The 15,886-nt window shown below is 39.1% G+C and overlaps 1 protein-coding gene across 2 annotated transcripts in view; it reads left to right on the top strand.

The window, feature by feature from the left end:
* LOC102228098 (putative adenosylhomocysteinase 3) overlaps window positions 1-15,886 on the top strand; it is a 36,466-nt gene extending 20,580 nt beyond the window's left edge. Inside the window, exons 2-17 of one of the 2 annotated variants that reach the window (XM_005797202.2) lie at window positions 3,222-3,330; window positions 5,505-5,648; window positions 5,859-5,959; window positions 6,056-6,158; window positions 6,261-6,355; window positions 6,833-6,939; window positions 7,303-7,419; window positions 7,503-7,566; window positions 8,355-8,443; window positions 9,147-9,217; window positions 10,550-10,644; window positions 10,819-10,917; window positions 11,867-11,935; window positions 12,069-12,147; window positions 12,399-12,519; window positions 12,684-15,886. In XM_005797202.2, coding sequence (XP_005797259.2) covers window positions 3,222-3,330; window positions 5,505-5,648; window positions 5,859-5,959; window positions 6,056-6,158; window positions 6,261-6,355; window positions 6,833-6,939; window positions 7,303-7,419; window positions 7,503-7,566; window positions 8,355-8,443; window positions 9,147-9,217; window positions 10,550-10,644; window positions 10,819-10,917; window positions 11,867-11,935; window positions 12,069-12,147; window positions 12,399-12,519; window positions 12,684-12,690 — 1,470 coding nt within the window. In that variant the 3' untranslated portion in view covers window positions 12,691-15,886. Of the gene's footprint in view, window positions 1-3,221; window positions 3,331-5,504; window positions 5,649-5,858; window positions 5,960-6,055; window positions 6,159-6,260; window positions 6,356-6,832; window positions 6,940-7,302; window positions 7,420-7,502; window positions 7,567-8,354; window positions 8,444-9,146; window positions 9,218-10,549; window positions 10,645-10,818; window positions 10,918-11,866; window positions 11,936-12,068; window positions 12,148-12,398; window positions 12,524-12,683 lie in introns of those variants that run through there. The other variant, XM_005797201.2, reaches the window with a different exon arrangement.

Here is a 15,886-nt window from a genome sequence, read left to right as displayed (position 1 = left end):
ATATCTTGAAAGCCAGGCTTTCCTGGAATGAACTGACCCAATTGATATTAAAGAGGTTATAGAGGTCCTTTGATATAAAGAAAATCAAACCCATAAATAATCAGAAACTTGTATGACAAACTTATGTAGTATTTGTTGCTAGTTTCACAATTGGTTTCTGTACTACAGTAACTTTTGCCCACCATTTTTACTACAAACTGCTAGATAAAAGTAGCAGGAGGCCTAATCATCCTCCCTGAGCCATAATGTCACCCAGACCTCACAGCAAGCCATATGTCCTTTGTCCTGGACACACCGGTGTGTCCCGCGGGTCCTAATATTGCATTAACATGCAGGGTTTCCACGCCAACAGCCTCATAAATACACAGCACCCATATTGTAAAGTAAGGACAAACAGGTGGGGGAGAAATCAAAATGAAAATCACTTGAATTCCCATCAAACAGGTGCATTATTTTCTCCATTAGTCATAAATGCACACGTGAAACACACAGGTATCTTGGGAATTTAATTTTTAAAAAATCTCTACCTAAAATTAGTTCTCTCAGGATTTATCCTTTACAGATGCCAAACATCCACACAGTGGAACTGGGCAGAGAAAGGGTTAGTTTGGTCAGACCCAGAAAAGCGAATGTCCTGTTCTCTCTGGCAGTACCCCCCGTTCTAAATCGTAATCTAATCTGTGGTAATCTTGTCCCAAAAAAAAAAAAAGCAGAAAAAAAAAAGCATGTGAGCACTTGATACACTCCCCACGAGCTCATAAAACGACCTTCAGTCCTTTAGTGCAATCCAGAGCTCTTGCCAGACAACATCCATCTAATAAACCTGAGCTGATCAAAAGCCTCGCTGTGGCCCGTTTAGGGAGGGGGTCAGGGAAACCGAACCGCGATAGAAGTGATGTAGAGCAGCGTCTCAGAAACTCCCGTAGCTCCTGATGCATCAATAAAATTCCTTCTAATCTTCTCAGTGCTGTGATACTTCTTCTCTCTGATCCAGAGATAAAGTCAACATCAGCTAAAACACAATTTTAAGGATGTCTTGATTTGATGGTGATGTTGAATTTGTAAAACTTTGGATATCATCAAGTTTCTAAGGGACTCCAGTCTTTATAAAAAATTACAAATGTGGGAAAGGAGAGGAAGAAAAAATGGCTAAAAGAATATTTGACCTTCTTTAAAAAAACAAAAAAAGAAGCTGACCTTTAAAGATTTGAAGTTGGTATGAATCAGAAGCACATTATGCTTTTACTCTTTCACACCCACACTTGTGACCGGTCTGAAGAAGAGGAGGAGGAAGAGAGCTTTGAGCCCTGTGTGAAAAGGGTAAGGAGAGAATAATGGCTGTTTTAGCCAGGACTATAGAGTCCTGTTGGAACCTGATCCTGTTATGTTAGCATCTGGATGAGAAGAGAGTCAGTCGGTTTGTCAGAACAGCTGAAATGACGACAGAACGCTCATCAGCTAATGGCGAGCATTCGCCAACATTCAGCTGGCTCTTTGGGGGTGAGAGGAGGGATTTTTGTTAAATGGCTCAAATTGGGTTTGGACAATTTCGGGATCAAAAGTTTTGTTTTCCATGCGTGCATCTAAGTGCGCGCGCACGGGCTTGTTTTCTGCACACCGTAACGTCGCGCAGTAGACGTGTCTGTTCTGTGGCCTGCATTGTAGCGACAGGACTCAAAACAATCGAGTGGCTGGAGTTATTTAGCTCCGCTGCGTTTCATAAACCTGTCTTCAAGGACAGTCTTTTTTCAAAGACGAACTGACGGAGAACCAGGGGAGGAAGTATGACGCACGCTGTGGCTATTTATCAACTCTCCAAAGCTTCTTGCAACTTTTGTCATTTGTAGAATTAGCAAAAACCTCTGCCTTTTATATAAATAATAATAATAATAATAATAATATTGCTCTAAATTCTGTTTGGCATTCAGCAATCTTTTTTTTTTTTCAGTCTCTGGCATTTAATTCTCATCCACTCGGATGTTTAGTCCTTCTTGCAGGATTTATTACCTAATAGGTTAGCCATTTGTTCTCTGAACAACTATCAGCATGAATTATGATGCGTCTGGCTATCAGCTCTGATGCAAGAGTGGAAAGAAAGTGATAGGATCATGCTCGGTTTAGTGGTCTGGCTGCAGAGCGTGGCCTCATTTCAAAGAGCTAGTATGACTGTGCTACCTTGTGTGGCCTTGTTTGATTTGATAATAAAGTTATTGTTTGCTTTATCTTTCAAAGAGAGTGAAAACTCAAAGCTAGGCTCTCTGTACGCACACCGACGTTGCTGCTGTTCTGTCGTCTTTGGTTGCCTTTTATTGTTTTGATTTTGTAACTTTTTATTTTAAAAGCTGACATTTATTGATTTAAAAAAAAGTCTCAAGAGTTTTATAACTTTTCCTTCACAAATTTGTTCAAGCTTGTAGCTCACAGTAATTCAATGAAAATAGTATTTTGCCAAACATACATGAGAGGATAAAACCCCTCCATAAACCAGTGGCCAACCAAGACCAAACTTTTGAATGAAAAGTATAATAAGGCGCAGATTAGACGTTCCCAAATTCCGCCTTTAGAAGCAGTCCGGTTTATTTTAAAACCAAGAAAATTTGTGTAAATCTCACTTTTCTACACATAACCAATGCCTTTTATTTAGTTTAGCTGCACTAATGTAACTTCTAAAATCTTTTTGGGGTCTTTTTTTTTTTTGAGGGAGTTCATCTACAATGAATTTTCTTGCAGCACAAAAATCACTTAAAGCTAAAGGTACATATATGGTGGTTGGAGGGGAAGTTAAAACAACTAAACATGTCTCTCATTTGGCTGAGAGAAAAAACAAGTCGTTGCTGCTTGTCCTTATGGGTAAATTGTGCTGAAAGACCCCTTGAAGGGAGCGGTTATTGGTAGAATTAGCATGGTCTATGGATAAATAAATAAAAAACTAGAATCTGTGGTGAAACTGTTTTTTTTTAATACCTGAAAAGGTTTATGCTCACAAACAACACCTGATGTCAACAGATTCCACTAGAGCGATCTGTTGTGTTGTGAACTCTAAAACTTTGCGTGTTTGCTAATGAGTAGCCATACACTCATTCCACATAGTTCCACCAAAGATGTTTTCTAATTTCAAGATTTTGATGTTTTTAATCTCTAACGTATGACAGCACTTGAGCTTTACATGCGTCTCAAGTGTCATTTTAGTTCTGAATCCCTGTTCTTTGTCTTCTCCTCAGATCCAGTTTGCAGACCAGAAACAGGAGTTCAACAAGCGCCCGTCTAAGATCGGCCGGCGCTCTCTGTCCCGCTCCATCTCCCAGTCCTCCACCGACAGCTACAGCTCAGGTAAACAAACGGCCTGACAGTCACTCAAGTCACCGCAACTCGCCGCTTATCAGACATTCCTGACTTTACAACACTTTTCCTTCTGATTCCACCTGGATGAATGGTTGACTAACCCTCCCATCCCCCCCGTCTCCTCATCGACCATCTCTGTCCTTGCTCTCATAGTCTAACCCTGTGGTTTTCATGAAACTGTGGGCTCTGTGTTAGCGGATTAGCTGCCGGTGGTCTCCAGAGTGCACGCAGGTTTTTTTTTTTTAAATAGGAAACCAAAAAATAAATAAAATAAGATAAAATCCTGTATCTTATGCTATAGCAGGAAGAGGCTGCAGAGTTGAGCTTTAGATTGATTAGTTGTTGAAATGTTAATTAGTGAAAGAGGAGATGACTTAGAAAATTGATGCACAAACAACTGTTAAAATATTAACTATTCAACCTACTTTCTGTAGTTTATAACTAACGGGAACAGCACCTTTGTGAACAATTACTGTGTCCTTTCTGAGAAAGGACAGAGTATGTAAACACTCATTTTACATAAACACTCATTTATCCGATTTCCTAGAACGATGACAGAGCGGAGAGGTTGCAAAGTCTGAGGAATGGCTAACATCAGAACCCTGTTGTCATTCTTGATGCTCACTGCTCTTAACCTTTTGACCTCATCCTCGTGTTTGTAAACGTTTAAATGCTTTTCTGCGTAATGTGCTCTGACTTGTGCTTTTTGATACCCCGCTGTGTGTCAGGAGTCAGAGCCTCCAATGAAGCCATTAACCTAATGAATTAATCTGCACCGTGGTCCTCTGCTTTGCCAAATGGACATTTGGACGCTGAGTCACACTTAGAGGAGGGGAAGTGATGGACGCCCCAGGATCAGAGGCGATTTAAAAGCAGTTTTTGCCGCTCTGCGCTTTTAGTGAGATAGTTTGTCATGTTAGAGCGACAAAACCTTTGAGTTTTGTCGCAGTGGTAGGACGATGATGCACAGATTAAAAAGGTTTGCAGAGATAAGAATCTGTGTATTCATCCCCATTGAGTCAATTTAAAACTATTTTTTGCTGCAATTAGAGCTTCAGATTATTCTGAGGTTATATCTATTTTACATATGGGGACATATTTTATTCACTGTTGTTAATTTTTCATTGCAAAATAGTTCAAACTCAACTCTCAGGCTGCATGGAGTGCCTCTGACCATCAATTTTCAACCCACAGATTCTCAATTAAATTTAGTCTAAATTTGATTAGGCCATTTTTATACACAAACTTTACTCGAAAGCAAGTTTTCTCCAACCTATGGCTCTTGCAGCCTTTATTAAGAGTGACTCTTAATAAAGCACTTTGAAATGCCTTGTTGCTGAAATGTGCTATACAAATAAAATTTGATTGATTGATTGATTGACTCTTAATAACTTTGGCGTAGAATTAAAAAAAGAACCAGCCAATATTGTTGAAATTTAGATGGGAAAACTGTTAAAATCCTGCATTTGTTGTTCTCCTTTTTCCCACAATAATCAAATTTTCACAAAAGTACCAATAATATGTTCTTGGATCTGTTTTTATTGTTGTTAGGTTGGAATCTGTGAATTTTAAGTATCATTTTTCATCCTACAGAAAAAAAATTAATCCTCTTGTTATTTTTTATATTTATCTTGATTTTAAATTGTAAAAATATAAATAAAATTCCGGTTCTTCAAAATAAATTGTCTCTATCAAAAAGTTGTGACTTTTTGGGCAATAAATGAGATTAATTAGGTTATTATTTTCTGTAGATCTAATGGGTAAAAGGTGATTGTTTTGTCATTTTGTCTTTAATCAGAGCAAATATCTCTATACTTTAAAACATAAAAGCCAACAGAGTAACACTTGGTGTAATTATGATCCTGCACAAACAGCACAGAGTGAAAGTTTAACTCTGAAAAAGCAGCCGCAGCATGAAGTCTGGCAGACGCGCCGTCTCTCTGTTGTTGCTCGGTAACAGGAGAAGCTGTGCCAGACAGATTTATTGTCACTTCTACTGGGTGATCCAGAAAGCTTGGCCTGGTCAAGTTTGAATTACAGGGTATTAAGAAAAAAAGGCCAGTGCTGCGAAACCTTTCTGCAAAGCCAGGTTTAGGTTTGCTGAAAATAAACTCGTTGTGTCCTTTCCCTTCACTGACGTTCTCACGTGCGATTTCTTGCAGCGGCGTCGTACACCGACAGCTCCGACGATGAGACCTCACCCCGGGACAAACAGCAGAAGAACTCCAAAGGCAACGGAGATTTCTGCATCAAAAACATCAAGCAGGCCGACTTCGGGCGCAGAGAGATCGAGATCGCAGAGCAAGGTAGATCCAACACACTCGGAAGGCGTTTGATCACATCAGTGCGAAGCAGTGCAGGGCTAAACACACTGATAGCATCTTGTAGCATCTGTAACTCCTTCATCTGGACGACTGGATGGATTAGAGTTCAGCTAATGAGATTAAAGCTGGGAATTCCTTTTACCTTCCAGCTAATTCCAGCTTCCGCTTTGTGTGTGTTTCCCTCTCCGCCAGAGATGCCAGCACTGATGGCGCTGAGGAAGCGAGCTCAGGGGGAGAAACCCCTCGCCGGTGCCAAGGTGGTGGGCTGCACGCACATCACCGCGCAGACCGCTGTGAGTGACACGACAAAAAAAAAAAAGGCAACGTGTTGACGTCTTTAGTCTGGCACAAAAGCCAAACTCTGCAGCTTTGTTGTTTTTTTTTCTCAGGTGCTGATGGAGACTCTGTCAGCTCTGGGCGCTCAGTGCAGGTGGGCAGCCTGCAACATCTACTCCACCCAGAATGAAGTGGCTGCAGCTCTGGCAGAAGGAGGTGAGAACAGTTTGAAAGCCTTCTAATCTAAAATCTTTCTATCTTCTCCTTCTTGTCACGTTTTTGTCAACTCTGCGCTCTTTGCTTCCTTCCACTCTGCAGGTTTCAGCGTGTTCGCCTGGAAGGGTGAGTCAGAGGATGACTTCTGGTGGTGCATCGACCGCTGCGTCAACGTGGAAGGCTGGCAACCCAACATGGTAGCAGCCGTCTTTTTTTTTTTTTTTTTTTTTTTGTTACATAGTTTTCGACACATGTTCAACGCAATAAAATGTATATTTTCGTTATTAAAAAGGAATTTAATTATTTGTTTATTCATCTTTAATGTATTTATGGTACTGTATGAAATGGCTTAAGTAGTCGAATGAAAAATCTGCTGAATTTGCCAAATTCTTTTCAATTTTAGCCAATTTATCAATAGAATAATCAATTACTAAAATAATTATTAGTTGCAGACCTAATCATGTCAGACTGTCTCCAACCAAACAACGCAAAGGCCTTTATATTGTTTTTTTTTTACCCCACATAATCATGTGTTACTATGTGTTGGTCTGTCTCATAAAATGCGTCTTTGTGACCAAAAACACTATTTTCTTTCCTTTCTTTTAATTTATTCTTGACTTCTTTTCCAATTTTTCTTCCTAACTTCTTTATTTTAACTCCATTTTTCTCCCCAGATCCTGGATGACGGTGGAGATCTGACGCACTGGATTTATAAAAAGTACCCCAACATGTTCAAGAAGATCAAGGGCATTGTAGAGGAGAGTGTTACTGGTGTCCACAGGTAGGATAAGCAGCGTCCACATGTCCTCTTCTTTTTGCATGATTTTTGTCCTTTATGCTGGATATTACAGACATGTTTTAGTTGAAAGATGATTAAACTGATTCTCTGTGTCTTTAAAGATTAAAATATTTGTAAAAACCTGCACAGTAACAGAATAAGGCCCTGTTTGCATCCATTGTCAAGTTTGGCAACATTGCCATCTGGTGGTGGAAAGTGGTACACATTTTTATCTGCACTCACAGTTTGATGCAAACGATTTAAAATAGAAAATACATTTGGATCTCTTAATGTTTGGACTCTATTTTTAGTTGTGCCATCAAAAAGATCTAATAAGAAATTGTGTGTGTGGGCGTGTGTGTGAAGGTTGTACCAACTGTCCAAGGCGGGGAAGCTGTGTGTTCCAGCCATGAACGTCAACGACTCTGTTACCAAGCAAAAGTTCGACAACCTTTACTGCTGCAGAGAATCCATCTTAGACGGGTATAAAACATGTTTTCTTTCCGTACAAATTGCTTCCAGTGGTAGAGAAGCGGCAGCACTGAAACATGCATCTGTGTCTCCAGCTTGAAGAGGACCACTGACGTGATGTTTGGAGGCAAACAGGTGGTGGTGTGTGGATATGGAGAGGTAAGGTTAATGGTTTTGTTTAAGTCACATGTGTTCCTGCTGGTGTTCTGCTAAAACTGAGGAAAAAATCACGCTAGAATTGAAATAAGTATTGGGTGAAAAAGTTTACATTTATTGTGGATTTTCTGTGATCAACGCAGGTATTGAAACATAGGTCAAACACTGCTAATATTTTCACAGTGTCACTTATAACAGCAGGATGTTTGAACACTTTTTGAGAAAAATTGCCAGCATTAAATTGCCAGCAAACCTCATCTTTAAGAATGGTCCTGAAATGTTCAACAAGTGGCAGTCAGAGATTTGGGAAGGCGGTTCAAACAAACTTAGCCTGATTTATACATACCTAAAACACATTTGATGCATGTTTTGGTTTATAGAAATGTTGGAACGGCCAATTGTGTCCAATTTTTAACCATCTGACTCAAACTGTTGGTTTTGATTGAAAGAAAATTGAGAACAACCAAGCAACTCCACTCTGCCCAAAACTGGAAGTTACAGAAACTTCAACTCTATAAAAAAAATTCACAGCCTGTGAGAATGAGAGAAAATCCACAGTAATCAAACGTGCCCACCCAATTCTTGTTAAAAATCAATGCATCATCATCTGAGGTGTCAGTGTTTGTGTTGTTATTACATCACAGTAGACCGCGACTGCACTGATCACAGCTCGAGCTCTGGCCTGCTATCTGGGAATGCTGTGTGCATTTCTGGCTGTGTTTCTCTGTAACACACTGAATGCGCCCCTGTTAACTGTAAATTACCAGCCCTTCTGTTTTCACCACCCTCAGGTTGGAAAAGGTTGCTGCGCTGCCCTCAAAGCCATGGGCTCCATCGTCTACGTCACAGAGATCGACCCCATCTGTGCCTTGCAGGCCTGGTAAGCTTTAGTTTTTTCTTTATTTTGGCTCACTCATATTGCAGGAAAGTCACTTTTCACTATTAAGCTAACAATTATTTTAGTAATCGATTATTCTAGCGATTAATCAATTAATCGGATTAAAAAATTGGCACTTTCTGTGCAGTTTTTGTTTAACATCTTCATCTTTTATACAATATTTAAAAAAAAAAATACAAACAAATATTTCCTTTTTAAAATGAGAAAATAAACATTGTATTGCCTAAAAGGAAAAAGATGTGTCTGCACCTAAAATATAAAAATACTTCTAACATCAACATGTGAAAAGCTCAGCCCTTTCTACTCGACTTATCAATACAGTGTAGGGCTGATCTGTTGATTCATTTTTTGGATTGACTAATTAATGATTACATAGCAAAAAGTGCTTTATTGTCTTATAGTATTTGAAGCAGATGGAGCTAAAACTGTGCTATTTGAATTCTGGGTATAATATATTCACAGACATAGAAGGGTTTTTATCTTAAATGCACAACTTGTATATTTCTTGTACAGTTTTGTTTTTTTAGTTGCTGCTCTGAGTATGTTCTTTCAGCAAATGGCCGTAACTGAAGGAACGATTAATCCATTCCTAAATTAGTTGGCAGTTATTTCAATTCATTGATTAATCATGATTATCAGTTAATCATTAGTGATTAATCATCTTTCTTTTCTTTTTTTTTTTAAGCATGGATGGCTTCAGACTGGTGAAACTCAACGAAGTCATCAGACAAGTGGACATCGTCATCACCTGCACAGGTTGGCTTGCTGCTTTCACCCTCGGCTGCTGATCTTGACATTCTGCTAATCTAGTCAGGGTGCAGACGTTCACAGTTTCTGTTGCGTCTTGTTCAAGGTGACTAGACGGGTCATTGAGTCGGCGAAATCATCTGCAGTGGTTGCTAATAAAGTTCTGAACCTCGAGGGCGAGGGAGCCGATGCTGACCTTTGGATTAGAGCAGAGAATTACTGGTCACCAGTTTGTTACCAAATACCGCCCGTCAGGGTTGATGCAGAGGCTCTGCAGTCGTAGCGAGTTGCACAGGAACAAGGCAGCCTTAAAAAAAACCTAAACGTTAAAAAAAAAAAAAAAACATACATTCACGTCCCCCCCCCCCCCCCCCCGAATGAGATCTGCACCTTTAGGTAAAAAGAGTGATGTTGACAATTCAGCTGTGTGGAAGATTAGTGTAAAAAAATTTTTTTTTTTTTTGGCAAATATAGAGCACATTGAGAAAGTTTTGTTTCTTTTGAGCATCTTCATATGATTCAATGTATTTAGGTCCATTTCCTTATAGTACACCAACAAAAAGATGTGTATAATCACAACGTAAAAAGGAAAATGATGTGCATCTACCACCTTTGAACATCAACAGGTTTTGGCCATTCTTCTTTGCTTAATTGCTCAGTCTTTATCAGATGAGATGGATAAATTTAAGTCTTTTTTTTTTTTTAATTCTTTGTTTATTTTTTATTTTTTTTACATATTTTCAATTTGATTTGTTTTTGCGCTATGACTGCTCTGTTCCAACATGTATGTGTGCTGTTCATGCTTTTCGAGCCTGTAAGAAGTCTTTCTTTTTTATGGTTTCCAGCGTTTAGTTCAGTCCATCCTGCATCAACATGACCAGCTTCAAATCCCCACCCAGTCAAATTCAGTTTAGTTTCTAGTTGTGAAGGACAGAAATAAAGTTCAAGGGATGCAAATAATTTCAAAATGTTTGTAGGCTCAAAGAAAACGCCATTTGAACTTTGACCCCTCTTACTTTGTGTTTGTAGGTTTACAAAGTAATGGGTAACTGTTAAAATATTTCATAAAGAATATTTGCTTGTCGTTTTAATCCGAAAACAAAATTCTTTAAACCTTCAGATCCTTTCGACATGTTGAGCCAACTCTTAATTGAATTCTATTTCCAGACCTAATTAATTTTGCTCACATTCTAAGATAAGTAATTAAATTATAAGTGATAGAGGCAGACTTGGTTGTCTTATCCTGACCTCCTATGATTTTTATTTTTTAAAGTGTGCTCTTTTCCTGCACCTTTTCGCAGATTGAATCACGCGTTCACCTCTTCTTTTCTTCTTCACTAGGTAATAAGAACGTTGTGGTGAGAGAGCACCTGGACCGCATGAAGAACGGCTGCATTGTCTGCAACATGGGGCACTCCAACACCGAGATCGATGTGGTCAGTTTGCAACTCTTAATAACGACATCAGACGCCTTTAACATTGCCTGCTGCTCTTACTGTTTATGCTGCAGGATTTTGTAAGAAATTTGGAAACGTGTTTTCATTTTTGGGGCTTTTAAGTCAAGTAGGAGCACAAAGGACTAAGTGTTCGAAATTGTTTTTGTTCCGCAGGCCAGCCTGCGGACCCCTGAACTAACCTGGGAGAGGGTTCGCTCACAGGTGGACCACATCATCTGGCCGGATGCCAAGAGGATAGTCCTGCTGGCAGAGGTGCTTTACTCTCCGCCTGAAAATGTCCAAACAAATCCTATCGGCCTGACTTATTGTTGTGAACTGCACTGCAGATTGAGCTGATCGATGTTAGTCGGAGAACAACTAAAGATACAGAAAACAGATCTGGTTGCATCCAAATCTATGAAGTTAGTGTGAAATATATATCAGGGCACATGTGTTGCCTGGATAAGAAGCGGTGTATTTGTGAGTGAATCATGAGCCATGACAGAATGAGAGCAGCTCAGCAGGGCCGGCCGAGCTGCCAGCTCCTTGGAGCCGACGATTCTGAGCCCGTTTGATCTGAAGCAGGTTGGAACTACATCAGTGAACCTGGAATTAAAAGCTTGTCTTGTTTTATATTTCTATTATGATTTGCAGGCTTTCCTCTAAGACCTTTTTTTTTTTTTAAACAAAAGAAAAAACTCTACTTCAACCTCTTTAAGTGACTAATTCGTTTCAGTCACCAATATCACTCAAGGAACGTTAGGGTTGCTTTTCACAAGCTTGAACTAAAAGTACATGCAACTTAACCTCCTTTTGGCAGCTTTCTATTGTGTTTTCTTTCTCTCTACTTCACTACTGAGAGCAGCGCAGCGCACAGTAGTTGGCTTTGCAGTCAGACAGGAGCCAGCATTATGATGATGATGATTATGGTTAGTTTAAGTGTGCAAATACAGACTAGATATGTAGGTAAACATCTCGTATGCTTTAATCGTTTTAGCATATGTTTAAACATCTTCATTCTGAAGGTGTGGCAGCTGTTATTTTGCCTCGGCAGTGCACTGTAACCAGTTACATGTAGAGGAAACCCTGATATGTAAAATATAGGTTTTTACTCAGTTTGGTCTTGGTAAAAGCTTGAGCAACACCAAGCTAGTAGAAGTGTGTTTCTAACGGGTTTTTGTGTGTGTGTGTGTGTGTGTGTTGTTGTTAATTTTCTCTCCAGGGCCGTCTGCTGAACCTCAGCTGCTCCACTGTGCCCACGTTTGTGCTCTCCATCACTGCCACGACCCAGGTACACCTTTGTTGTTTTAACTGATTTTGTTTCTCTCTTCTTCTTTTTTTCTACATTTACAGCTTTTTTTTTTTTGCCTGCGACAAACTGAGAAGTCTGCTCAAACATGTTTATGTCATTTGTTTCCCTGCAGGCTCTGGCCCTGATAGAGCTCTACAACGCCCCCGAGGGACGGTACAAGCAGGATGTTTATCTGCTGCCCAAGAAAATGGGTAAAAATGTCTTCAGTTTGATGCTATTAAAAATGGATCATGCATTCATTGCTGAGAGAGAAGCTTGGTAAAGAAAGGCAGATGTAGGTCACGCTGTCAGTGAATGAAAAAGGGCTCGTATGAGAAAAAGAAGACAGTAGTTACCCTGGATTTCCTCTTTTTCCTTCTTGAAATTGTAATTTTTCAGGTCAGAGATCCTGGAAAAATGCTAAGATGTTTACTCTCTTTTTTTTTTTTTCTCTGCTGTCCAGATGAGTATGTGGCCAGCCTACATCTCCCTACGTTTGACGCGCATCTCACAGAGTTGACTGATGAGCAGGCCAAGTACCTGGGCTTGAACAAGAACGGGCCCTTTAAGCCAAACTACTATAGGTAAACTGCTCCAAAATGGCTGCTTCCGCTCCACATTAGTCGCAACTTTTATTGCATATAATACATGAAAGTTTGTGGTTTTTAATTGGACAGAAGTTACTGAATTCTCTTCCTTCTGTTCACTTTCTGATTAGACCTTTCTATTGTTTTGTTTTGTTTTCCAGGTATTAAACCATTGAGTTGAATGAGGAAATATCAGTTCTCCATGAATCGCACAGACTCAGAGGGAGAAGAGGAGGACAGGGGGGGAAGGAAGGATAGACAGCATAGTGAAAACATCTGCTTTACATCTGGAGCAAAGAAGAAGCCCTAACTTTTCCTGTTTCCTTCTTTATTTTATTCCCACCCGCCCACAGTAATAATTGTTTTAATAAAACGAATAATCACTCTCGCTCCTCGTCAAACAAGAGTTGTTTTACTTTCTCCCTCATCTCTCTAGATGCGTCGAGTTGTCTGTTAGTCCTCTATCCTCCCCCCACGCTGCCAGAATTTTGATTCTTTATCTCTTAAAAAGATGAAACGAAGACTCTGTAAGCAAAACTTTGATTGTTTCTCTTTTTTTTAAAAAAAAGGTGTGCAAATGAAGATTTAGTCATGGACAGTTCTTCCCTTTTTTTGCTATTATTGTTTTCTCCCTCATCGTCTTTTGTTTTCTACCCTTTGATTTTCAGGGTTTTTTTCAAAAAACAAAAATAGGGCGGGCTGCTGGTCTTGTGTGAGGGCCTCAGGGGTCCAATCATATCTTGTATTTTAATGCTTTTTTCCCCCCATTTGTATAAACATAACTGGATGTTGACTTGCTCTCCTCACCCGTCTCTTAAACCCACAGTGAAACCATCTCTTTGGCTGCTCTTTTGGTCTCCAGCTGCTCAAAACACACCAGTGTTGAAGTCACAACAAGTATTTAATCATTTTCGTTTTTATTTTTCTTTGTCCTTTTCTTTAACGAGAAAGACTATACTGTAGTAGAAGCATGGCAGATTGTCAAATCATTACAAAGGTATACTGTATATTTAGATATTTATATAGAATTTAAGATTTTTCTATCTCTCCATCTAATTTTTCATTTTTGACCGAATCGTCGTGTCGCACAGAGAAGCAACTAAATGTTCTAACCATCTGTAATAAATGTACTCAAACCCTCATTCTGAATACTGTGACAGAGTATTTACATAGCATGAAGCAGTTTGTTGCAGGTACTCCATAAAAAAGTATGGTGCTTGTTTTTGTTTTTTTGTACTTGCCATACACATTGAACAGGTTAAGGGTACTGAAATGTGTCAATTACTCGCCAACTTTCTGACTGACGATTGTTTTTATCCTAATCACAGAAGCACATTCATCTTCATGTTTGGAGATCAGATTTTGCGACGACTTTCCATCCACTATTGAAGGACTTTTTTTTCTTTTATTGTTGTGTAATAAGATGCAATCACTATTAACATCTCATCTGCACAGGCCTCAATGCTTAACCAGATGTAAACCCAAACCAGTGTCGCTATACTATGTAATATAAAAAAAAAATCCATCATGCATCCCCTCCAGATTTTTTGACACCCCAAGTAAAGCTACAACCTGAAGCCTTAAATTAATCTTTCATTTCTTTAAAAAAATTTTTTCCCCTTGATCAGTGTTTAAATACCTTTTTTCAACCCTAAAATACGACTTCCTGTTCCGCTGCTGTATGAAAATGATATAGCACAGATGACCATTTCCAGTTTCCTGTGAACATTTCCACCTCTTCTTCCATGACAACGGATTGAAAGCTAGAAATGCATTTGTACTTCCTGTTATCTTCTGTAATTCGTACTCTTTTGCAGCCTAAATTAAGAGCAGACGTCTTTCTTTCAAAGGCGCTTCTTGCAGTTTGTTTTTTTTTTTTTTTGCATCTCCCAACTTCATTTGAAACACTTACACTGAAACTAATCTTCTTTCGGTAACAACTTCAACACCAAAGACTATTGTCAACTTGTAACAATGGTATGTTGCGTTCATTGGTCAGGTTAATGATTGGATTTTTGAGTTTCTGACCACCAAAGTTGAATCCAATCGTTCTGAAAATTTGTTTGATTCTAATCAACAGTCAGTTTGTCTGCATCTCAAGTGAACATCAGTGCAATTAGTGAGTTAGAAGCGGAGGCGATGTCACACTGTGCGAGTTAAAGCAAAGTAGCGTCAAAAAGTACTACATTCTTAAAATCAGTGAATTAAAATTAATAATTTTGTCTCCATGAGTATTAAAGAATGTATTCCCTTACCTTTAGTCTAAAATTTCACAAATCCACTATAATGCCAGAAATAGACTGAAAGGATAAAACAGAAATGGTACCACATTTGGTTTAGCCTTCCCATTATCCGCTTTAAGTCTCTTGCTCTCACAGCCTGACTAAATTTAGACGCATCTCTTTTTCAGGAACTCTTTACACTTCACTCACATTGAAAACGCCTGACTTTCCTCCTTCAGTAACGACGTCTGCACTGAAGGGTGTTGCTGGTACCACGGCTTGCACTTAATATGGTGTACGACATGCAAACGCCGTGAGGTCAGCGCGCCTTTACTTTAGGCTTTTTGTTTGCATCTTTACCCAGGGTGTCAGTGCTTTGTCTGGAACCAGAATCAGCCGATGTTTATCCCAACCAGAAAGCATTTCATACTGTGATGCGCATTTCAAGCTTATTTTTCCAACTCAGCGTTTGAAAGAGTTTTTTTTTTTTTTTTTTTTTTTTTTTAACTCTTCACTCATCTACAATTTATCTCTGACTTTCATTCAAAACGTTAATATCAAAAAGAGTTGAATGGTGGCCCAAAAGAAGTGTGTAGTATAAAAATCTGTTCCTCCATTCTGTGTCACAGTCGGTGTCTGTGTGTCCTCGTCTCCTTGTGCTGTTGAATCTCCACACAGGATTGTGTGACCCATTGTCTTAAGGCCTATTTTTCCCCCCTTTAATTCGGTAAATGTGTGCTAATGAATGATGTGCGTATGCGTGTGTGTTTGTCCATGTCTTTTATGTTTTTATTTCTGTCTCGCAGGCCGTAGTTATTTTTTAACAGCTGCCTCAGGATCCTGACCTGCGGGTTTAGGGAGGAGAACTGTTTTAATATACGGTTAACTGGATGAGGGAAGACACCAGCATTGTTTATGTGTATACAAACTATAGACAGATCTGACAAAAAAAACAAATGTAGGTGTATAGGAAGGTGTAAAGAAGTCTTCTGTATTTATTGATGTAAATCCTCATACAGTACAAACTGGCTAAATTCTCAGTCATGCTTTAAGTTGTCAAAAACAAAAAAAAAAATCTGAAGTGATCATGTTAGAAGATGAGCAATAATCTGTAATATTAATGAATAAAACTGTAAAAAGTG

The sequence above is a fragment of the Xiphophorus maculatus genome, chromosome 17, assembly GCF_002775205.1.
Source record: "Xiphophorus maculatus strain JP 163 A chromosome 17, X_maculatus-5.0-male, whole genome shotgun sequence".
NCBI classification, from domain to species: domain Eukaryota; kingdom Metazoa; phylum Chordata; class Actinopteri; order Cyprinodontiformes; family Poeciliidae; genus Xiphophorus; species Xiphophorus maculatus.
Note: the sequence above shows the minus strand (reverse complement) of the source record. Positions and strands in the feature narration are given on the sequence as shown.